This window comes from Octodon degus, unplaced genomic scaffold (assembly GCF_000260255.1).
Source record: "Octodon degus isolate 3935 unplaced genomic scaffold, OctDeg1.0 scaffold00020, whole genome shotgun sequence".
NCBI lineage: Eukaryota > Metazoa > Chordata > Mammalia > Rodentia > Octodontidae > Octodon > Octodon degus.
This window is the reverse complement of record NW_004524596.1, coordinates 19,977,314-20,001,378: the sequence shown is the minus strand read 5'-3', so window position 1 is coordinate 20,001,378 and position 24,065 is coordinate 19,977,314. Positions and strand designations below refer to the sequence as shown.

At 43.7% G+C, this 24,065-nt stretch overlaps 1 protein-coding gene across 6 annotated transcripts in view; it reads left to right on the top strand.

Moving 5' to 3' along the window:
- Nucleotides 1-24,065, top strand: part of App (amyloid beta precursor protein) — a 260,558-nt gene that overhangs the window by 232,903 nt on the left and 3,590 nt on the right. For 3 of the 6 annotated variants that reach the window (XM_004627701.2, XM_004627698.2, XM_004627696.2), the window contains 4 exons: nucleotides 1,114-1,335; nucleotides 7,911-7,964; nucleotides 14,795-14,895; nucleotides 18,099-18,245. In XM_004627701.2, the coding sequence (XP_004627758.1) occupies nucleotides 1,114-1,335; nucleotides 7,911-7,964; nucleotides 14,795-14,895; nucleotides 18,099-18,245 (524 nt within the window). The remainder of the gene's footprint in view (nucleotides 1-1,113; nucleotides 1,336-7,910; nucleotides 7,965-14,794; nucleotides 14,896-18,098; nucleotides 18,246-24,065) is intronic. The other 3 variants (XM_004627702.2, XM_004627699.2, XM_004627697.2) reach the window with 1 other exon arrangement.

Genomic DNA, 24,065 nt, shown 5'->3' with positions numbered 1-24,065 from the left:
GGGGGGGGGGGGGGAGTGGGTAGTTCCTCCTACATAGTAAATTCTTGATACAGATATGACTGGAAAATGAGATATTCTACTTAATCAAATATTATTAACAGCAATATGTTATCTGACTGCCTAAAATATATAACAGAAAAACCTGGTTGATCTTTGATAATATAATAGGAGAGTTATAAATCTTGTGATCATTTTTTTAAAGTACTTGATACAGTTATGTTTTCAGATCTTTTTACCCATAAAATGTATTTCAATAATGAAATATGATTTGAGGATTTTCCCTAGATGACCAGAACTTCAGGCAAGTTGATGCTGACCCATCAAGTTGATTTTTTCTGTGGCAAATTTTTAGAGGGAGATACCAAACGGCAGTATTTTTCTAGAAGAGAAAAGCTTTGGAAAGGACAGTCAAAATATTTGGTCTTTGACCACGTGGCTCTTGCTCAGAGGTGGACGTGTTTAGTGCAGACAAGGCCTGGAAGGCTCAGCTTTGTGTCCATGGGCTGCATCTAGAAGGGCACAGGGACTGTTTGTGGAGAGTGCAGTATGAGGGGAGCATTTTGAGAACTCATTTTTTTTATTCAAGGTAGAATGCTGAGAACTCTTTAAGAGCAGAGTATGCTGCCAGGCACGATGCCTCTGTCACTCATACAGGTGTGCTGGAAGACTAGGGAATCGTGGCTCTTTCTGCTTAAACCAGATTGTTCCTTGCCTGCTGCTGACTGCCCCAAAGACCACGTGGAAACACTCTCTTAATACTCTTACGATTATTGGGTTCTTTGGGAAGCTGTGTAGAGAAGAAGTGGCAGTTCAGCTCTGCTGCCTTGCATCCAAGGGAGGCCCTGTGCAACACTCACAACATTTGCCAACCCCCATTCTCCATGGATTCAGGTCCTTCCAGGGGCACTTACTTACTAGCTGTGACCTTGCTTGAGTGGCTTGACTCCTGTGCACCTCAGCTTTCACATCTGCTTAAGGGGGACAGTACCAGTACCCAACACTGTGGCTTGAAATGGTGCCCGCATGTGCCTAGCACACAGTCAATGGGAACTGCTGTTGCTGCTGTTTTGCTTATCACTTTTACTCACCAAGGAAATGGTTTGACTTGTTCAGATGAGCTGCTCCAGAAAGAACAGAACTACTCTGATGATGTCTTGGCCAACATGATCAGTGAACCAAGAATCAGCTATGGAAATGACGCTCTTATGCCATCTTTGACTGAAACCAAAACCACCGTGGAGCTCCTCCCTGTGAATGGAGAGTTCAGCCTGGATGATCTCCAGCCATGGCATCCTTTTGGGGTGGACTCTGTGCCAGCCAACACAGAGAATGAAGGTAAGGGCCCCAGCAGCAGCAAGGTCTGTGTGTGTGTGTGTGTGTGTGTGTGTGTGTGTGTGTGTGTGTGTGTCTGTGTGTGTGTGTGTGTCTGTGTGTGTGTGTGTCTGTGTGTGTGTGTGTGTGTGATCTCTTACTTGAGTGGTGAGTTTTTTACATGATAATAACAGTATCATTTCAATTTCAAGACATAAACTTCAGGAGTATTGCTGTGTTATTAATCACATAAAGAAAACAGTGAGTAATTGTTTATATTTTTTGTGCTGCGATGTGAGTGAATTGGTGTTTGTTGGCTAGCAGTTCCATTTTGCAGGTGGCAAAAATGAATGATCGTGCTAACAGAGAACACTTCCAAGTAAAAGACATGTTATTTCCCAAAGAGTCAGGTTTGCATTCTGGGGAGGATATGATAAAACGGGAACCCATAAAGTAAAATAATATAAAAAAGTATATTATTTAAGAACCAATTATTTCCTTGGAAATCATATGGCAGTAACATTGCCTTTTCTATTCTTAAACCGTGTACAGTGCTGGGCATGGTGGTGCATGCCTGTAATCCCTTCTATTCTAGAAGCCGCACTAGAAGGAACACCTGAGTCCTCATGTTCAAAACCATGTGGGCAACCTGGGTGACCCCACTGCAATCTAAAAATTCAGTAAATATATAATAATAGTGGATACATAAAAGGGGTGAAAGTTTACATATTGTTTTCATGACTATTTCTTCAAATTAGAAAACGGAGATGCCAAGAAACTAAATTTTTGTATAGCAACTTTGGCTCGGAATTTTTTTCAAGAAACTTTCTCACTGACAGATATTTTGTTGCTTTTGGAATGAAAATTAAACACTCAACTTATATATATGAGAGAATGCATAAATAGCACTGACCACCTTTCAAGAAAACAGGCAGTCAAGTCAAGGATAATACAGTTCACCCAACAGGAAGAAATTTGGGGACTGTGTGAAGCAGCTTGGCAGGCACAGAAACTGTTCACATTAATTCATAGGTCAAAATTTGAACTCAGGCCCTGGCGCTTGCCAGGCAAGCACTTATTCTGCAGAGCTATCTCCCCAGCCCCTCATATTTTATGTTAAATGCAGAAATAGAGAATCATGTAAAATATGTTTTCTTAGATCATTTTGGTTTAGCAATTTAAATTTAAGACGGCTATCAAAATAAAGGAACATTGTGCTCTAAATTTTTGTTCTATAATAGCTCAGAAAATTAAAGTTTTCTCTGTCAGCAGACCTATGCACCTGGATGGTGCACTTTTTCATCAGGATTTCTTAGTGATTCCTATTAGGAAAAAAGGAAGTGTGTTTTAGAAATTACAAGCCCATGAACACTTGACTTCTTAAAGTTAATAACATGTTTTTCAAGAACCCAAAAGGACTTCACCTGTGATTTTTCTCTCTTAAAGCAGCAAATGGTGGCTTGCTCCTCTCCCTCCTCTCTACTTCCCCAGAAGACACAAATGGCTGTGTGTCTGTAGTAAGATTCCCTTTGATGCCGTCAGTGTGCTCGTCAGCCTATGTGTGAATCCTTCATTAGACCCTCAGGGCACGGGAAGGTGCTTTTTGGAAGAACCGTTGCAGAAGACTTTGTACAGACTATTTTCACCCCAAACATAGTCACCTCAAGCCGTTTCCTTAAGTTGGAAAAAGAAAGGCACCTTATAAGATAGCACTACCATCAGGTACAAGCAGAAATGTTATTTATGGTATACAAAAAGTGAATCTTCGGTATTTGTTAAAATTAATGCTAGCCAGGTACCGCAGCACACCCATATAATCTCAGCTCGAGCCCAACCTAGCCAATTTAGTGACCCTAGTGAAGCCCTGTCTCAAAATTACAGTGCTGGCAAAGACCCTGGGCTCGGTCACCAGTACTGAATATAATGATAAAAATAAATTACTCCTATTCATATAAAAGAAAAAATTAAGGACACTTGATTATCAAACACCTCGGTAATTTTCTTCTGAAACGATCTTATTATACAGCGCTAATTTCATTTGGCTTAAGTAAAGACATTTTGGCCATTTAAAATTCTCACAATTCAGTCTCAGATTGTCTGTAAAAAATACACATCATTTGATTTTCTAAATTGAATGCACTCTGATTGGCTTGTTCTCTAATCACATACGCTGCAGTACCAGCCCCTGGAAACTGGCACACATTGCATCCACGATCACACACACATGTGCACACACGCAAACACACATGCACAGAAGCTTTTGGATGTTGCCAAGGTGCCCAGGTGGGCAGGGTCATTCGTTTGGTGTTTCTGGACCTTTGACCAACATCCAGTTATTACTTCGCACCAGCTTCAGAAAAAGCTGACATTCTTATTAACTAAAGATGTGCTACTGGTAACAGCAAAGTCGCATATGAAAGTATTGGGAGAATTCAGGGATACAGCTCAGTGGTAGAGTTTCTCTAGAACACGTGAGGCTCTGGGTTCTTTCCCTAGCATGATCAAAAGTAAAGCTTTTAACAATTATGAAGCAGTAGTCCTTAAACATCTCCGAGCCTCGCATCTTGGCTGTCACCTTCATCAGACCCAACACGCCTTTTATAACTAATATTTTGAAAAGTCAGTGATTGATCTGAGGACCGATGAGATAGCTCAGCAGGCTGAGTGCCTGCTTAGGCAAGCGCAGGGACCAGGGTTCAATCCCTGGCACCACATACTGTGCCAGCCCTGCCCCCGAGCATGCTGAGCTGGCCACCAAGACTGGGTGAGGTTGAACATGCCTGTAATCCCAGCCCTGGGGAGGCTGAAAACAAGAGGATCACTATGAGTCGGAGCTGCATAGTGAGACCCTGTACCAAATATATAAAAATAAATGAACAAATAGAAAAACAATTGATCTCTCTGTGTCTGTGGCTGTTCTAGAGATTGAACCCAGGGCCTCACACACACCAGATAAGCACATGCCCTACCACTAACCTACGTACATCTCCTGGCCACAAGCAGTATTTAAAATTGAAGAAAACAACACATTTGTGCTAAATATCTGAATTATTGGCTGACACAATATAGAAGAAAGATCAATAAATCAGTATAATAGACATAATTGGTTCCATGTGTTGGAACATGTTTACACTGGTGATGACTAGATGACATCACAGTCAATTCTTTGTATCCATATAGATGTGACAAGTAGCTCTGCAAACTGGTAGAAGAGGCTGTTTCCCTGATTGATACTCCACAAATACCAAAAGCATTAATGACACGACTTCCTGAAACAGTGAATAACTCTTGGGAAAGCGGTGCATAAAACAATTTACCCTGCAGTGTGTTCCTGAAATGGCCAGGTTACATTAAAAAATGCAAAAAAGATAGGCATTCTTTCTGGCATGAAGATCTCAGCGCTGTTTTCATTTGCATCCCTCGAATGACCAATGGTGTTTGAGTTAGTGTCTGGATTTGCATTGTCATAAATGCCGGTAAGTCCAGGGAAAAGTTAGCAAACCTCATAGGGTTTCGGCAGGATTGTTCTGTGCACAGCCTTCAACCCCCTCGAGCACCGCCCCCAAATGCCAGTACTATCTTTCCTTCCCTAACCTAGTGACAGCCAAGCACACTTGAACCTTCCCCACCATCCTGCAGAACAGTGAGTACCGCTCCACACTCCTAAGCGGAAATCTGACTTTCAACTCCAGCCCTGCTGTGTCTTGCAGGCAGTTTACTTGGCCTCTCCAGCTCTCTAGAAAGTAGGGTTGTTACTTCTGGCTCAAAGATTGTGAACATTAAATTAGACAGCATGATATGTGTATGGAACATGGTGAATGTACCAGGTAGCTGTTTGTTTAGTTGTTTTAATGGAACAAGGATCTTATTAGAGCGACTTCCAATCCTGCCTCCGAAGGAATCACTGTCTAGACCAAGGAATATGCCCTTAATGAATGAGACTCAGAAGCTGTAGAATGACATGGTCCTTAAGACACCTTGCTTCTTCCCCTCTCATCTCCCCGCTCTCCCTTTCCCCAGAAATTCATTCCTTATTCATATCTCTTATTACACATATTTGCACACACGGGGCTATTTTAAAATATTTGAAGTTTCCAGAGGATTTCCTTCCATTGTCTGTGCTGTCCTTACCATCCAAAATTCAGATATTTACCACAAATGTGTTGTTTTCCTCAAGCACAGTCTGCCAGGGCCAGAGTAGAGTCAGGCTCAGCCATTCCCTTCATTAACATTGAAAAAGATAAACATACCACACATAACATTTTTCCGATATCATAAAATTTGCAGTTTTTTAAGATACAGAAATTTATAGAAATAATTTCTTTCCCCAGACATAACGAATGGTAGTATTTGAGATAACACCTTTCAGAATTTTTCTACATACTTTTTGGTGCTTTACTGTATTTTCTGAAGTTAACAACTGTGGACCTCTGCTTTATCCCTTGTTGGTTTCTCCCACGTAAGCATGCACAGTTGGGCCCTAGGAAAACCTCACATAGTTATGAGAAGGCCAATGTGCATAGAGTGTCCTTTGCTCAGAACTGCAGAGAACATAGAAGGTGGCGTTTGTGGTGAATGCTGCGACTCGCATTTGAACCGTGAATGGAGCCGCTCCCTCTAAGTGGAATGTACGTTTTCTAACGATGCTACTGTCAGTGAGAGTGACCCAGGTCACTCAGGTGCTGTTGTGAGTGTGGTGAGGCACCCTGCAGCCTTGGGAGCAGCAGCTTCACCGTCTGACTTAGTGACACTCATCAGGCAAGCAGTCCAGGGAGGGATTACAGGCCCAGATCAACTTCGAATGCCACCCACTGGCAGGGACAGTGAGAGGGAAGGAAGTGATGCTGTTTCTGACAGCTCAGATCCACGTGGATGCACCCAGAGCACATGCACAGGAGTCATAATCAGCAGGTTCTCCAAAAAGATGAAAATCCTTCAGCTAATTCCATATTATAAGCTGTAATAAAGTCATTTATTACATGGTGCAGATGGGGAAAAAATAAAAGATGAAATACAGAGACACTGCATCATGGTTGAAGTGTATCTCTGGTTCCAGAAGTAGCCTGTCTTATTCTCATGTACAAATACAAGACTGAAGAATCATCTTCCATCCAGCAATAGTTGTTACAGAATATTTAATAAGATATTTCATAAACACAGTTTTACAGCATTTGAAAATCGCTGAAACAGACTCAGTTATTTAGCCCTCACTACAATAGCAAGTTGCAGGCTTTGCTTTTATTTTTCATGTGGAGCCTGCTTCTCTGGACTGGATAGATGCTGGGCCTGGGAACAAGCCCCCACCCTCCTTCCCATCCCACCTCACTGCCAGTGCCTTTGCCTATGTGAGGAAAGACTGCAAATGCTCTTCTCTTTTCATGCATCCACATGGATCTGAGCTGTCAGAAACAGGATCACTTCCTTCCCCCTTATTGGCACTGCTAACGTGTGGCATTCAAAGTTGATTTGGGCCTGTAATCCCTCCCCAGGGTGCTTGCCCGACCAGCATCACTAAGTCAGACAGCAAGGGTGCTGCTCCCAAGGCCTCAGCTACCCCTCCATCTCAGGACACCCATGCTAGTGTTTCCTTCCCTTGGCACATGCCAGGCCTTCCCAAGGGGTTCTGCTCCTCCTGTGGCCTCATTTTTGCCTTGTGACCTCCTGGTTAATTCTAAAAGCTTTATTTCTTGTTCCCTTCTGTATTTCCTCAAGGAGCATCCTTGAAGGAAGGGTCTTCTGGCAGTGGGAAGCACCTGGAGTGCCCCAGGTGAAGGTGGGCACTGGTGTGCCACTCGCCTGCCTTGCTTTGGGCAGACCCAGAGCACTCACAGGAGTCATTGTGAAAGTCAGCAAACATGAAAGGAGATCTCCCATTTCACACACTTCAGCTGACTGTCCTCTGTCCAGCAAGAACAAGACTTAAAAAAAGAAAAAAAGACTTTGTAGGGGCTGGGGAGATGGTTCAGTAGAATAAGCAATTGCCTGGCAAGTGCAAGGGCCTGAGTTCAATTCCCATTTCCACAAAAAAGAAAAAAAAAAAAAGACTTTGTGTTTTACCTATTCTGTCTTCAAACAAAGGACAAATGTGCTTTACTGAATGACACATTATGTGGTGAGACTTTGCTCTCCTATAAAACTCATATTTGCATTTCCCCTGGAGATTTAACAGAATTCTTCAGGAGTTCATTAACTATAAAAGAAGATAAGATTGGACAGTTATAAAAGGAGGTATCTTTGAGGTTTCCTGCTGGCTGGGTATAACCTATTTTATTTCTAATCAAAAGCCAAGAGACTATCTCTAAACTAGCTTAGAGGAACAGCCGCCTTCTCCCACTGCACCTCTTTGATATTGCTATGTATCCTGGTGAGTGCTTTTATGGTACACCAAGGAGACAGGTGGGCACATCACACTGCTCCACCTTCTAGGGGTGGCCCTCCAGGTCCTTGATGCCCAGGATTACCTCCAAGGTCTTTTCCAGCTGCTCCTTGATAATAACATGTTGATTGCACATGCTTTTCCCTGCGCTACGTTCAAAAGCCACCACTTACATGTCGATTTGTCTTGTTTGCTTTCCGTGTCTCTTGCTTCCTGCGTCCAGTTGAGCCTGTTGACGCCCGCCCAGCAGCCGACCGAGGACTGACCACTCGACCAGGTATCTGCCCCTCCTGGCTCCTCCTGCCTCCCAGCATTTGGCGCTTGAGCTTGAGCACTTTGGCCCTCTTGCCTCATGATGAGGCTCTTTACATTGTACCTGCAAGTACAATGTAATGAAATGACCTTAGAATCCAGACTTTTGAAGTTCTCCTTTGCTTTTCCTTCAACTTCATTTCCTAGGCTCCTAATTAAATGATCTATTTTTGTTTCTGAGCTTTCTTCTAAAACAGAAAGAGAGCCCTTCCAAATTTGGGATTTTGTTTGCTCCTTTCCTTTCCTTTCCTTTCCTTTCCTTTCCTTTCCTTTCCTTTCCTTTCCTTTCCTTTCCTTTCCTTTCCTTTCCTTCCTTTCCCTTTTCATTTTCTTTTCATTTCCTTTCCATATTTTAAACAGAATTATTTGGAGCCTGTCCTCAAAAATAGAAGCCCAAACAAGTGCAGACTCTCTAGTGGTGACCTGGTCCCTGCTGGGAACATTTCTTTCCTTCCTGTGTGGTAGCCATGACGCTCTTTTTCCAACTATACTGAGCTCAGACTTCAGTTAGTTACTAAAGTAGAAATGATTTCCTGAAAATATCAAAATTGGTGTGTCTCCAGAGCCAAAAATACTTTTTCTCTTTTGTGGGTTGTCTATTCTTATTCTCCATGAGTGGCTAATGTAACACAACAGATGTATATGCATAATTTTGCATGTAATCCCTTTTTTTTTGTATTACTTACAAATTCTGTTAATACCAGAGATGCTTCTTTTTTTAGTGCTTCCCAAACATTACAGAGAAATGTATTTTCACTCTATTTCTATAATTAGCCAATAGCTAGAACCAAAAGAATAATTCCCACCACAATATACAGAGGTCTGTGCCTGGTAGCCACCTCATGCATGGCGCCGTCCCACAGTGAGTAGCCAGTATTCTCAGTGCAGGCCACAGAGCTCTTGATATGAAAATGTGCTGTGTTCTGGAGAGATCTTACTCCCAGTAACATGTCTTCCCATTTTTCTGTCTTCTTTATTCTCATTATGTCCCCCACATAATAGTCGAGGAGGAAGGTATTCAGCTTCTTTAAAGACATTGACACCTAGAAGTCAGCTTTTCCTCCCTGCTTCAGATGTGGTCAGCAGCAGGGTCAGTCGGAGACCCTGGCTCCCTGGCCAGTGGTACAGCTCGAGCCCTGGCTGCTGCCAGCCACATCACAGCCCCCTCACGCTGTGATTTGCAGTGGCAGCAGACGACAGAGTGACACGCTTTGGCTGCTGATCTCCCTGACTTCATGAGTCTCTTGTCTAGAGGGCTCTTAAGGGAAACTTAAATGGTAGCTAGTCAGAGACTGTGCTGGCTCTCCTAATGTCCTCCTTATTGTCACTGTCATGTAGGTGAATTGCAAGTCGCCAACAGTTGACATTCCCATTCTGCTCAGCCAGCTGTGAGGCCACAGTGGACACAGCTCAGCTCTCACTGCAGACACAGCCAACCCAGGCTTGTCTTGCGCCTCCGGGCTTCTTCTGCATGGTGCTTCTCATTTACTTTTTATAGAAAACACACTTTTCATCTACAGACATAAAATGGGTGGGAAACACTCATTCATCCAATTTTACGGAGTTCGTGCATTGTATAAACTGGACCTATTAGTTTTTACTCAAATACATAGTAACACATGCCACCAGCTGGTATTTTTCTTTACCTTTAATATAAAAAGGGTATTCCCATACTCCAGCAAGCAAAAAAAAAAAATCTTTTAAGAGAAAAAGTAGAAAATAGTTAATGAAATTGCATAGATAGGCGAGAAAGCCATCTCAGATCTTTATTGTTAAACAGTAACGGTATTATTCCATTTTGGTATTTCACAAAGATGAGTACAGCATGTCCTGTGGAGAGTGGAAAGATAATAAATGATAATGATAAAATGATAACTCCTGCTCTCCGGGGCTTGAAGCACAATAGAAGAACTATACGTTGCCATTTACAAAGATGAGATGCAATTTGGAAGGCAGAGAAACACAAAACTTATGTGAGTGTAAACAAGGGTGTTGGCACAGAATGAGCAGGTGTAGGTATAACCTGGGTGTGTTGAGAAGGGCACCCCAGTGGGGGTGAGCTTCCCTAGATGCCAAGAATGTGATTAGCAGGGCGGAGAACAATTCTGTCCAGATGTCACAGTGCCCAGGCTCAGGGCACCTCTCTAACACCACCAAAGACTTGTGTTCTCCTAAAAATGTTGCCCTAAATGAGAAAAAAGTGTTCAGATATGAAATGAGGATGATTCTACTTAAGGCGCATTTATGACTAGCAGTATTTGCTGGATATGTGTTAGGGCACGTATGTGCTCTCTATTTTGTGCTTTTAGTGTGTTTCTCAGGGATTTGGACCAAGTCTCCCTACATTTTATAGCATTCATCTTGGTTCTTGATCATTACATTTTATGAGAGCATTCTTGAACCTCATGCCAAATTGTATCTTTAGACTTTGCAACCTTAGAAACGCTTTCCTGGAGTATCCTGTGTCGTTATTTTTTTAATAATCACAGCTGTCACTCAGAAACAAATAAGGGTTTTCGGTTTTGGGTTTTTTCCACTCAGTGCTATATAATCATGATGAGGAAAATGACTTCCATATTGAAAAACAGAAAGTCGTAACTTCTAGAATAGAGAATCACGTAGGAGTCACAGTAATAACTGGTGATTTCTGGGAAGAGCGACCATTATTGCTGCCCCTGCTGGCTGGCTTCCAGGAAAAAAATAGACTCTGAAGGACAAATCATAAAAAACTACATTAGCGGACTCTTCATGGGGTAGAAAGCTAGGCATTCCATTATGAAATATTATCGTTCTTCTTCAGTCCTAATACAGAAAGCCAGGGTCCTGGCCTCAAGCCACGTAAGAGGTAGTGTAAAGGCTGGGCATAGTGGCACACACCTGTAACCTCAGTGCTTAGGAGGTGAGGAAGGTTGTGAGTTCAAAGCCAGCCTCAACTGCAAAGCAAGACCCTGCCTCAAAAAAGAGGTGTCACAAAGAACATACCTCCCTTAGTCGCCAGGTGGACGATAGGCCTTTCCAATCACGAGGGAGGAAGGGACATTGCTGAAGTTCTCAAGGCTTAATGTGGAACCAACTCAACTCAAAAAAGTCCTCTTGCAAGCCTGTAAACAAAGATTCCTGCCATGTATTTTAAAGACTCATCACATTTCATTACATGTAGTATCAGTTTATTGTTGATGATTTTTTCCTATGTATCTAAGCTTATTAGTTTTTTCTTTTTTAGTGACGTTTGCGTAACATACATTGTTTTTACTGAATGATTATACATGATAAACAAAAGTGAATTATTCTGCTGAAAGTCTCTGATATTAACAAACTATAAATGTCCATTATTTAGTATACTGACAATTTACGTGAGTTTGCTCCAGAAATTCATTCCTTATTTGGAATTCTTTATTTCAGTCACTAGACCCACTCTCAGCATCCTTCCAGAAACAACAGGGACTTGTGAAATTTTGAATGGAGAGCTCATGCTTTGCTTTGTGTGGCAGTGAGTGTGGGTTATGTAAATTGCTTCCAAGTCTTGGGCAGAGTATCTGAGAAAGTCTTCATAAATCTCAGAAGTAATCATTGTAACTATTGTAATGTTTGGTTCTGTTACTCAAAAAACTAACGACTTAGAAAGGAGTCACCATCCTAGCACAGGAAGGATCTGAGATTGAAAAGGATGTATAGGAAGATAAAAATATACAACCCATGAGAACATAAAAAGCATGATGATCAGTGTTAACTTTCTGACACTGTGACAAAATACCTGAATAAAACAATTTCAAGGAGGAAGCATTTGCTTTGGCTCACAACTTCTGAGGTTTCAGTCCATGGTCAGCTGTCTGCATTGGCTTTAGGCCTGCAGGGAGGCAGAAGTGCCATTGTAGAGTGCATGGCCAAGAACAGCTGCTCATCTCATCACAGTCAACACCAAAAGGGGAAAGAACCAGGTCATCCAAGAGCAACAGGCCTGGGACCCTACTTAGCCGCAAGCCACGTCCCTGTAATCCACTCCCTTCGAGCAAGCCCACTACTGCTTCCATCACCTCCCCTAATGCTTCCAAACTGTGGTATCATCAATGGATCGCACCACTGATAGTCAGAGCTTTCCTGATCCAGGCTCTTTTCAGAAACACCAGCAACCAAGCCATCCACGCAGCAAGCCTGGTGAAGGACGTATGTCCAAACCATAACACTGTCACCACCCTCTGAAAGTGGGTGTCAGAAAGCTGGAAAGACCAAATGAGCAGAAATGTCAGAAAAAAATGGTAATAATTTTAAAGAAAGAAAGTAAATAACAACAGAGAGCTGTATACTTCTCAGAGTGTGGGTGGCAGGCTAGGTCTGTCTGGCCAAAGGATTGGATTTAAAAAGAAGGGAGAAAAAGGGAAATTATCTTACTTTGAATATGTATTTTGTCTCTATTAAAGAGAATGGGCTTCTGATTGAAGGAAATTGAAGTTCACAATAGACTAAGATGAGAAAAGAAAGCAATGGCCATTGGTATTAGCTATCTGTTGCTATCGGTCTGTCATGAGATTGCTCTGAAGAGCAATCTTGACTTGGGCTGGTGGGTCTGATTCCAAGATGGTGCAGTTGGCTGTTGAGAGCAGTCCTCAGTACCTTCCTGTGTGAAGTATGTAAGGCTACTTGAGCCTCCTTACAACCTGGCACTTGGCTCTGTCAACACCATGTGATGAAAGATATGAAATGAAAAGGAGGCTCTTCTGTGCCTTTTAGAGCCCAGTATCTGACATCATATTTTATTGCTTTTGCCAGATTTTCTTCAGATAGAAGCCACTCACTACATTCAACCTACAGGCAGTGGAAGGGAATTAAGTTCCACTCCTTGAAAGGCAGAGCAGCAAATTTGTAACTGTGTTTTAAAACCACACTTCTCTAACCAAGTCCACCTTCTATGACCTGGACAAATCCCAGTCTAAGAGAGCTTGGGCAACAGATAAAACCACTAGTCTCTGGTCCTTGTGGAGCACTGGAGAACAGAAAATTAGGAAGAGCAAGGAAAATGTACTTCTAAAAAGTAGAAGGGAAGAAAGTCAGTGCCACAGTCTATAAGCCATCTGCAGATTGACATGGATAGACGAGCATTTAGGGCAGGGTGTTAAGTGTACACTTCTTGGTAGATTGGACAAGGAAACTGAAGTATCACAGACGGCACAGGCACCTTTGGTTTGGTCACATCATCTTCACTTTCTCCTGCCACAATCTGCACCGTTAGGTGTACATAGTATGATGTGGCCATGGTGCTCTTCAGTGTCAGCAGATGTGTGACAAGCTTCACAGTACCTTGTAGACAGGATTGGAGGCGTGATTAGACCAAGGGCAAGAAATGAGTTCCCATGGGAGCTCGAGGGACTCAGAATATGTAGCCCAAGAAAGAGGAGTCAGGAGGACTGTGTCACCGCTCCCCGAGTGTTGGATACCCTTGTGCAGCAGTCACGTAGGAGGGAGAGACTGGCTCACTGTGATTTTAGCCAATCCCAGGGGTGCAAGTTATAGGGAAAAATGAATTTGGCTTGACCGAAGAAAGGCTGTTGTAGTGGGCACAATGTCCGCCATTGGGGCAACATGATAGCTTTGTGTTCAAGCAAAGCTGAGAATCTGGCTGTGCGGGAGCACCATTTAGAAAGATGGTACTAAAACCCCTTCTCCTTCTCCAATTCTGATTTTTGAAACTTAAGTGCTACATGGAAGTTGATATGTAGCTTTTGTATTTCTGCTTTTGTTCCTAAAATGCCTATGCATTTTATTCTTACAGCTCATATTAATATTTCAGTTATAAAATTCTTTGCAAAAAAAAAAATTCATTGCAACAGTTTATACAAGAATCATACAGCACTTTATAGAAAAGGAAGAGTCAGTAGGTTATAAACTCTGTTAGTCCCACAGAAGCATTTTAAAAATTACGTACTGTACCCTTCCACTGAGCAGATGAGCCAGATATATATGATATGTATAACTAAAATGCCTACGTAAATTACATAATTTTCACAGTGCTTCACTTCATAGACACGTGAACGTAACTTGTAATTAGAAGAAAGCCCAGAAGTAGCAATTTTGCTTTACTGGGTAATTAATGCTCTTTTAAAAAGCCCTGCATAGAGCTGGCCAAATAGCTCAGTGGATTAAAGTGCCTGCAAGCAGGCACTGGGGCCGGAGGTTCAATCCCTGGGCCTGCCATGCCAGCCCTGCCCCCAGGGTATGCAGAGATGACAATTGAGACTGGGCATGGTGGCGCACGCCTGGAATCCCAGCTCTTGGGAGGCTGTAAACAGCTGGAATCCAATCTAGTAGTGAGACCCTGAAAACCCTGTAGACCCTTCTCTAAAATACAAAAATATAAATAAAAAGCCCTGCAATATTTTTCCTAAAATAATGGAAGCATGTGGACACAGACACACAGTAGACTACACAATGAGCCCCTAAACCAAGCCAGCATTTTCTAGGAACAAGTTCTTGCCAACCTCCCAACCAGCACTGATCTTCTGGGTTTTTTGTTTGTTTGGGTTTTTTTATTTATTTATTTTTGTTGTTGTTATTGTTGTTTAATTATAGCATGGTTTAAAGGCAGTACAGTCCTTAAGTTCACATTTCTTTGGTCTTTAATTTCTTTTTTGTGTAAATAAGTGGTGGTTCACAACGTAATGCACAGTGCCATTTTACTTTTTAAAAGAGTCCTACTCTATTTTCCTCTAACTTTAGGCCTAGGAAGTTGCCTCCCAGCATTTCTGTTTATTGAGAAAGCTAATGGGTTGTCCTGCCTGTCATAACTGTGCTCCAACGCAGGTTCCGGGTTGACAAACATCAAGACAGAAGAGATCTCAGAAGTGAAGATGGATGCAGAATTCCGACACGACTCAGGGTATGAAGTCCGTCATCAAAAACTGGTATGAAAATAATTTACTTCTTTCTACTGCTGCTTGTCTTGCCAAACAACCTGTATACTCTTGACTTTCCTATGCCAGAAATCAAATTAAAGAACTATACCAGCATTATAAAAGCAGAAAGAAAAACAAAGCAGTCCTGTATATGGTTCTTTCTGTCGAGAAAACAGCTGCACGCATGCAGTACTTAAAGTGGAGTTTGCTCCTTCAATATAGCAGCCACATACTAATTTTCACTGTGTTTTCTAAGAAAAATAGATTTTTATTTTGCATAAGTTAAGCGTTTCTAATCTGATGACCCAAAATGCTGTAAAACTTGGTATATTATGAGCATCAACATGACGCCGCAGCTGGAAATGTTCATGCCAGGAAGCACTATTTCATGCAGCAGGATTATTAAAAATACTGTATAAGATTATCTTTGATATCTTTGAGCTGTGCACATAAGGTTCTTGTAAAAACAAATGAATTTTGTGTTTAGATTTGGATCTCACCCCCAAGATACATGAAACACTTCTGGTCCCAAACATTTAGATAAGGAATTCTTAAGCTGTAAGTGGTTTACTTCAAGAATCAGTAGTTGGGGCCAAGAAGATGGCTTAGTAGAATAAACGTCCCTGGCAAGCACAAGGGCCTGAGTTCAATCCCCGGTTCTGCAAAAAAAAAAAAAAAAAACAACTTGTTGCAAGAATCAGGAGTCTTGGGGCCAGGGAGACAGCTTGGTGATCTAAATGCTGGCCTGGCAAGCACAAGGACCCAGGTTAGATCCTTGGTACCGTGTGCCATATCAGCCCCCACACCGTGCCAGCCACTGAAACCAGGCATGGTGGTACACACTTGTAATCCCAGCACTGGAGAGACTGAGACAGGAGGATCACTAAGAGTCTGAGCTGCATAGTGAGACCCTGTACCAAATAAATAAATGATAAGATTTTTAAAAAGACTGAGTCTGCAGTAAACCCAGAATTTCTTGCTCACTTAAGTTCCCACTGCACTGTCCGCCTGCATGCCCTCTGCTCTGCGACCTTCCTTCCTACTCTGTCCCCGCCCTCTACAGTTTCCCTTCTCCCGCAAGGAGAGGATGGCAGGGACCCTGCCAAGGTGGGCGGAGGGCACCCCAGTCTTCCTAGCAGTGTTTCTCAAGAAAAGGTTTAGACAAAGGAGACAGCAAGCTGCTTTTTACACAAAATGCTTCCTCGTGTTAGAATTGTAAGAAGTAAAAGAGCAGGCAGGTAACTTCAGTGGTTCTATAAAAATCTTCACTCAAAGGTTAGAAATATAGGTAAAGTTACCAATTCCTGGGTGATGTTAGGGCTCCTACTTCTTCAGTGAGCACAGGGAGGGAACTGAATTAATAAAAGAAAACAGTTTTATCACATAGGCAGTATTGAACACAAAATGATAACCAGTTCTTGGTAGTAAGATTGAGTATTCACAGACACTCTTTTGTTCTATGAATACTTTGTTCTTTTGTTTTGCGTGTGTTTACTCCTTCTGAAGCAGCACTGTCATTCCAATATTCATAAACTTCACAAAGCTTTCTGTCAGTCTCTACAAGAAATCGCTTTATCGGGCTTCTTTTGCCTCTAGATTATTGTAGCAAATCCAAAACTGACTTGGGTTTCAGATTGGTGTTACACCCCATCATCTGTTTCATAAAAAGACCTTTAGTCTTGGGAGCCTGCTTTTCATGGGTGAGTTAGTTATTATGAAATGAGGAGCATTCTTGATCTAGAAGATACTCAAGAGGTTTTTTTTAAAAAAAAACCTAGAGAAACTACTGAAGGATTGGGAGCTGGAGGGGTGGATGACTGGAGATGAATGTGCAGATTTGCATTTTCTGGAGCCTGGGTGCTGTAAGCCTGTCTGCAGTAATTACAACAACTCCTGTAATGCAACAGTGACGAGTGGTGGCAGCAGCAATTAAGGGAATCAGCCCCCTCTGCTGAGCTAGTTGATAAGATAATGTACTATAATTAGTACAATGAATATTACAAAATTACAGTATTTTCTTAAAGACATCGAAATATGTCCAGACTCACATTTATTCCTCATTACCTCACCCTGGTATCATTATTTAATTAGTGATTTCTTCTTAGCAATATGTTGAAGTAGCATATTTGTTTAGTAAGAAGACTAACTGAATAGTTTATAATTTTATTGCAAATAAACCATGGACAGCATCCTTTGAGAAATGTGCTTCCTCTGCTACCATTTGAATTCCTCTTCAGATTGATACTGTGATGGTTTTAACAATGAAAACTGGTCAGATGGCTGGTCTTGAGTGTGTCTTGAAAGAATTATTTAGGAGGCTATTTCCACTGACTTACGTGCCCTGGTACATGTGTAGCAATGCTTTTTCTTTTTTGTCTGGCATAAGATCATTTATATAACAAGATGCAGCGTGCATCTTTTATTTCACATAGTTAAAGCAGAGAAGTAATGACCTGCTTTTGTAAACTGTGAGGCAATATGGTACAATAAATCTACCATATAAATAATTTTTTATAATAGTCTCCAAATTCCTTTCATACTTCAAGCAAACATCAACAATAAAACAACATTTTAAATTTTAGTTTTGAAAAAAAACATAGCGTGAGTTATGTGTGATGGTTAGGACCTCTTTGCCTACTCTTCCTTCACTTTGAGATAACGTTATCTTTTAAAAGCACATCATGTGGCTCAAGGTTAATTACAATCTTCCTGAATTATTGTGGCCAGAAGTAGAAATTGAGAGGTCTGTTGTCTTCTGCTGTTTGGCTCCTTCATCTGAGTGCTCATCACCGTGTCTTGTATATGTCCTTCTAACATAAGAAGGATCTGCAAGTTTGAAAAGCACCTAAGGCAACATGCTGAGAGCCGCACATCCTGTCTCCCTGCTTTAAACTTGCCTCCTTTCACCGTCAGGATTCCTATGTGTAGCTTTGGTACAGCCAAGGGTGCCCATAGACTGCTCACCAAATGTTCACTTGTCCCCAGGCTTCACTCCCTGCAGACAGCTATACTGACCTATGGAAGGAAAGTAGATGTGCTAGAACTGGGGAAGCCGCACACTGTCCATTGCTCTGTCCTGTAAGATTGTCTTTCTTACTGACCAGCCAGCTGAGAGTGCAAGACTGAGTTACACGGATGTATTGAAGCTTTACGCATTCCTCACCCACAGGGCGCCTGCACTCAACAGCCTCTCTTTTTGATTTGTTTTCAAGGTGTTCTTCGCAGAAGATGTGGGCTCCAACAAGGGTGCGATTATTGGACTCATGGTAGGCGGTGTGGTCATAGCAACAGTGATCGTCATCACCTTGGTGATGCTGAAGAAGAAGCAGTACACATCCATCCATCATGGTGTGGTGGAGGTGGGTAAGCTTTGAGGCACGCTTGCGGGTGGAAATTCGAGGGCCGCCCATAGGGAAATGATGCTGTGCGTCAGCCTATGGAAGCTTCTTCGTTGGAAAAAGAACCAGCATTGTTCCATGATGCTCAGGCTGCAGCTATTCTTTTCTTGCTTTGGTTTTCATTCATTATCTTCTGTGAGTGTTTCACTCAAGACACTAAGATTATATGTTATTATGTCAATTTATACTTTGCACTGAAATTACCAAACTAATCCTAGTGACACTGATAGCTTGGAATAGTATAATTCCCTTAAATTTTTTAAAAAACAAGCCTCAGAAGTAGGAAGTGGAAAAGGAAGATGAATAAACACATCTATGCGTAGACATTTTTTTTTCCCTTAACTCTGGGCACTTAAAAACCAGGTAAAGATAAACAGTACTTTTCATTGAAGACTCTTACCATTAAAAGTTGTGTAGAAAAATCACACTGCAGAGAGTAGGGCACCGAAATATGCATGATTAGTTTTGGAGCTGGTTTTTAGCCTCTCACCCTGCACTTCCCCCTAACAAAGGCTTACTTTCAAGGTGTTATCGGTACAACAGCCCTACAGGTAGCAAGAAGACACACAGGTGACCGCCCCAGCCACTGTCCCATTGTGCTTCCTGGCTGTTGTTCTCCCAGCAGCCCAACCCAAGAGGATGGTGTAGCACAGAAGCGCGGGCGGCACCAACAAAACACAGTAGCTGCAAGACTCGAATGTATCTCCCAGAGCTCGTGACACAAGGAAGAAAGGAAGGGGAAGATTGCTGAAGTTCTTTTTTTGCACTAAAAATGCAGTTTTGGTGAAGGAAAAGAATCACAGATCTCACAATATATGCAACTTTTCCAAGAGCTCAGTGGTCAGACTGGCCCTCACATTTTGTAGATGAGAAAGCTGAGACCAGCGCAGCAGTGTTCCCTCACTGTACTTCTGCCATCAGAGAAGTGTCCAGAGATTCCCAGTGCAGTCACATCTGGCCATCCCAGAGGAATGGTTCTCTAAACCATCTGTGATTATAGAAGAACAGTAATAGTTTAAGTAAATTAGCAGTTCAAGCAAAAATCTCATTTTATCCAGTGCAAAATCCCCAGAGACATGTTGTTTTCAGGAGATGCTGGTCGAAATGGGCTTTGGTCGTATTTCCCTGGTCATACCTGTGCAGTAAGTGAAGTCCTAAAAGCAGGCAGAAAAGGTGATGGTTTACACACTACAGTATGAGCACAGCTGAAACACATAACTGGAGAGGGCTGGGGAGACAGCTCAGTGGTCTAAGCGCCTGCCTGAGTTCGATCCCCAGTACCACATGCCATGAAACCCGGGTCCACCGTGCCAGCTCCAGAACCCAGCATGGTGGCTCACATCTGTAATCCCAGCACTGGGGATGAAATGATCCTAGTGATCATCCTAGACAGGAGGATCACTACAAGTTTGAGCTGCATAGCAAGACCCTATATCAAAAATCAAAACATAACTAGGGCCAAGAGATAGCTCAGCAGCATAAACACCTGCCTGGCAAACTCAAGGTCCTAAGTTTGATTCCTAGTAACACCTCCCCCCCCAAAAAAAAACATAACTGTAATCTGTTTACTCTTTGCTGTCTAAACTGTGTCACTCAAAACAGTGCAAGACATTGTAAGCAGTGGGTAATTCAGAAGCCCATTTTCATTTTGTTAATATAGTCCGTCTTCTAATGGCCTCAGACTGATGGACCTGCCCATGCAAGAGCTCTTTGAAAAACTTTTGAAAGTCAATGCAGGTGCCTGTCCCTGATGCCCACGTCAAAGGCCTGGATTGGTTTACCGGGGCTGCTCCAGCAGCTCCTCAGACTTGGTGACAACAGAAACTTATGCCCGTGTGTACTGGAGGCTGGAGGTTTGAACTCAAGAGTGCCAGCAAGGTTGCTTTCTTCTGAGGCCTTGCTCCCTGGCTCTCCCATCTGTGTCCCGATGTCCATTTTGAGGAAACCATAGATCCTGCTAAAGACTTCACTTACTCCTAATCACCCCTTTCATGTCTTATCTACAGAAGTACTAAAGTATTGGGGATTAGAACTTTAAGAATTAAGAGAGGAACATGGTTCAGCCTAGAACAGAATGCAGCAGTGCTGGGCAGTACAGCGATACCTCTCTGGGCCTCTCTCCTGGGTGGGCGTGAAATTGATCAGGTGCTTTACTGAAAGGACACATCTCCAGCCACCACCTCCCTTCAACAACCGAAGTCCTCCATCGAAGGCTTTGATTCCGTGTATGTAAGGAAGTTTGAAAATCAACGACGCATGCACGATCACTGACTCCACGTAGTTATTCTCTACACAAACCTTGGGGAGAAGAAAGGGAATCTTCTGTGTCCAAAATAGCTCCCTGCCCTTAAGCACGCTTCCCGCAGTCTAGGCTACGTGTTTCTTTTGGTCCCTTACCAAAGAACTGTCTCCTTGGAACATCAGAGAAAGAAGTTAACACATTGACCCAGATTCTGAAAACAAGACCTTAATCTTCAGCAGTGGCGCCCTTGCTGTAGCAGTCAGGGGAGGCTGCCGTCCCTTCCCTAGGTGTCATTTGGTGTCAGCCGGAGCTCAGCCAGAGCCCCTGTGGACTGTGCATTCCTGCCTATTTTGTTTCCTTTTACCTCCCCATTCCTTGGAGAAGGATGTTGTGCAAAGGCTGCAACTATCCTGCTTTCCTTCCAAGCCCTTGTTGCTGTCCGCTAAGGTCCGTGTTAGGTTTGCCCGGCCGACAGTGTTGCCATAGCCCTGAGCGATCCCCCGGATAGCCCGCTCTCTTGGGGTGGCAGAACTCAGACTCCAAGAGCAGCCACGCTAGCAGATCAGCGCCAGGAGGTCTTGGAGCTCGTTTCTCCCAGAGCAAGGCATGAGCGTGCAGTCAGGGCATTTGGCCTTCCGTCTCTAGGTTCAGCCAGCGAGCATCAAAAACATTTGGAAGCCAGATGCCCTGATGCGTGCCTGTGATCCCAGTTACTCATGCAGCTGAGGCAAAAGCATCCCAAGTTCAAGCATGAGCAACTTAGGTAAAGAGACTGTCTCAAAATAAAAAGGATGAGGGATGTAGCTCAGTGTTAGAGAGCCCCTGGGTCCAGTCCCCAGTACAAAATGTTTTTAATCGTATCTGTACTGAACGTGGACAGACTTTTTTTGTCATTATTTCCTAAACAAGACACGGTAACTATGTGCATAGTATTTTCATTGTAACAGGTATTATCAGCCTTCTCACAAGGATTTAAGACACACATACTGTGCCATGTTATATAAGGAACTGGTGCGTCTGTGAGTTGTGGTCTTGGCAGCAATTCCATGTGGATGCCGAGGGACCCATGCACACCGCTTAAGTCAATTCATTTCCAGCTTAAATTAATTCCTTCCTCGAAGAGCAACCCCGCTTCACCCAGAACAGAAACCAGCAGCGAGCGAGTCAGCGGGACCAGAGCAGAACGTGCCTACATCTCACACCAGTGGCACATGAAGGCACGACCTGGTCTCTCATTCATGGAGCAAAAAATAGAGGAAGCCCAGGGACACCCTGGGAGAAATGGAGAAATGGAAATGAGCCCGGTATTTTTATTAGTAGAGTTGTGGACAGTCGGAAATGAGTAAACAGCTAGCTGTCGCTTGTTCAAAATAAGTAACGAATGCTGATTTAGTGACTTGATTAGCTGCAAGGCCCTCAATGCACTGTGTCAGCTACCAGCCATGCTTTTCCAAGAGGTGACTCAGTGCTTTATGTCACCAGCAGCGAAGCAGTGGCCCTGCCTGTGCTGTCCCCAGAGGTATCCACCGTGTCAGAATCTCTCATGGTGGAGAATGCGAGCACCAGCTGAATTAGCCCCCATGGCTCCTGTCTGGGGGTGTCCCTGCAAAGCCCACATTGTTTAGTGGCCGGATAGCATTCTTCAATCCTGAGGGGTATGGGCGCCAGATATTTGGCAGTGTGTGTGTACCATAGCTCTTTATGCTGCTGCTCCAAGATGGAGACTTCGCCTTTAATAAGGAAATGAGGGCACAAAGTCTTTTTATTGTGGAGTATAAAAAAAAAAAAAAAATCTTCTTTTCCCAGATCTGGAACACGAGACATCTCCCCACCCCCACGCCGTGGTCTTCTCTTTAATGACCTGAATACGAAGTTGCTTATTTAGCTTTTTATGGATTTGGGACATGTGACTTTTCTCCTGAGGAATGTGTTCTGACTCAAGGTGTCATAGCCTTGTGTCCTTAGAAGTCCAAGAGTGGGCACCCTGTGGCCACTTGGGTGTCATCGCAGAGCACTTGAAGAAAGTAATTAGATGACATGGGACACCAAAGGAAGAGAAGGGAAAGGGGGCTGCAGGTCTGCCAGTGCCTTTCTGTGCAGACTGGAAGGCCTAAGGAGAGAATCTAAAACGATTATAAAGAACTAGTCAGGGACTTCCTGCACGTCTATGCAGAGTGACTTGATGTTGGCAGTGAACATAACTAAACTACGTGTAAAGATGTAGAATCCTTAAGAAAATGAATGTGCCAGACAGGGAGATAGCTTAGCGGTTTACGTGTCTGCCTGGCAGGCACAAGGACCCAGGTTCGATCATATGAAGTGCCAGCCCTGCCCCAGGCACACTGTGTGGGCCAACGAAACCTGGCGTGGTGGTGCACACCTGTAATCCCAGCACTGGGGAGGCTAAGACAGGAGGATCACTGCAAGTTCGAGCTATATAGCTTGACACAGTACCAAATACATTTAAAAAAGAGAGAGAGGAAACAAAAAAATGAATGTGTATAAGATCAAGCAGAAAACTAATGCTGAGAGGGTTCCGGCAGGGATAAATCACTAGCTTGAAGATTTTGTTGCCGTTTCCTTCGTGTCTGCTCTCCGGCCTATGTGCCAGTCCTCTGATGTTGCTGTTAGTATGCTGCAGCTGTTTTATCCTCCTCTACTTAGCTCATCTGCCTTAGTGACCTGAAGTAGGAAATCTGAGGAGCCAGCGCTCCGTTCTTTGGTCTAACTTAGTGCTGTGTGTCAAGGGGCATCCAGTAAGGCACATCCTGAGGGTTGCTAGACAGAGTGAAATTTAAATATGGCGTCCAAGCTCATGTGTCCAACTAAAGGCCTGGAGGCAGTGTGTTGGGGCCAAACTGGAAACGAAGGAGACCCGAGTGGAGTTCTGTCTTCCATATGGTAGCTGCACTGCACTCTGGGTACAGCGAAGATAGAAGTGACTGCAGGGAGTCGAGCCCGAGAGGAAAGGGGTAGCAACGGTCCAGAAGCCAGAGCTTCGGAGTCCTCAGGGGCTCGGGGTGAGCTCTGGTGAGGAACCAGTTGCCTGCAGTGCGCAGGGCTCTGGATTCAGCCCTGGCCATCACCAAGGAGGGAAAAGGTCCCCCCTCAGAGCTGCATTAGGGGAAGTCAGATCTGGCTGTCTGGGCCCAGCGGGCACAGCGCCAACTGCAGTGCACAGAGCCCGGCCTCCGCGCTGTTCAGGAGCCCCGGTCTCAGGAGCCAAGCTCAGGCCTTGTGGACGCTGCTCACTTCTGCTGTCCTGTCCGCAGGCAGGAGAGGGAACGCAGCAGAGGCGCGGCTGCATGTTTGCGGCTCAGCGGGTGATGGTGCTCCTGCCTGGTGAGAAGATGGGACTCGGCCGTCGCGTCATTGTTTCAGCCTTTCTTCAGGAACAGGCTGCACCCTGGCTCAGTACGGTCCAGCTCAGCTTTGAGGGAATAGCTTTCCCGTGTTAGGGCCTCGGCCATGGGGTGCCTCCCTGCACTGCCGGAGCTTAACCTGCAGAGCGATTGCCGGGCCTTGCTGGATGAAGGGGG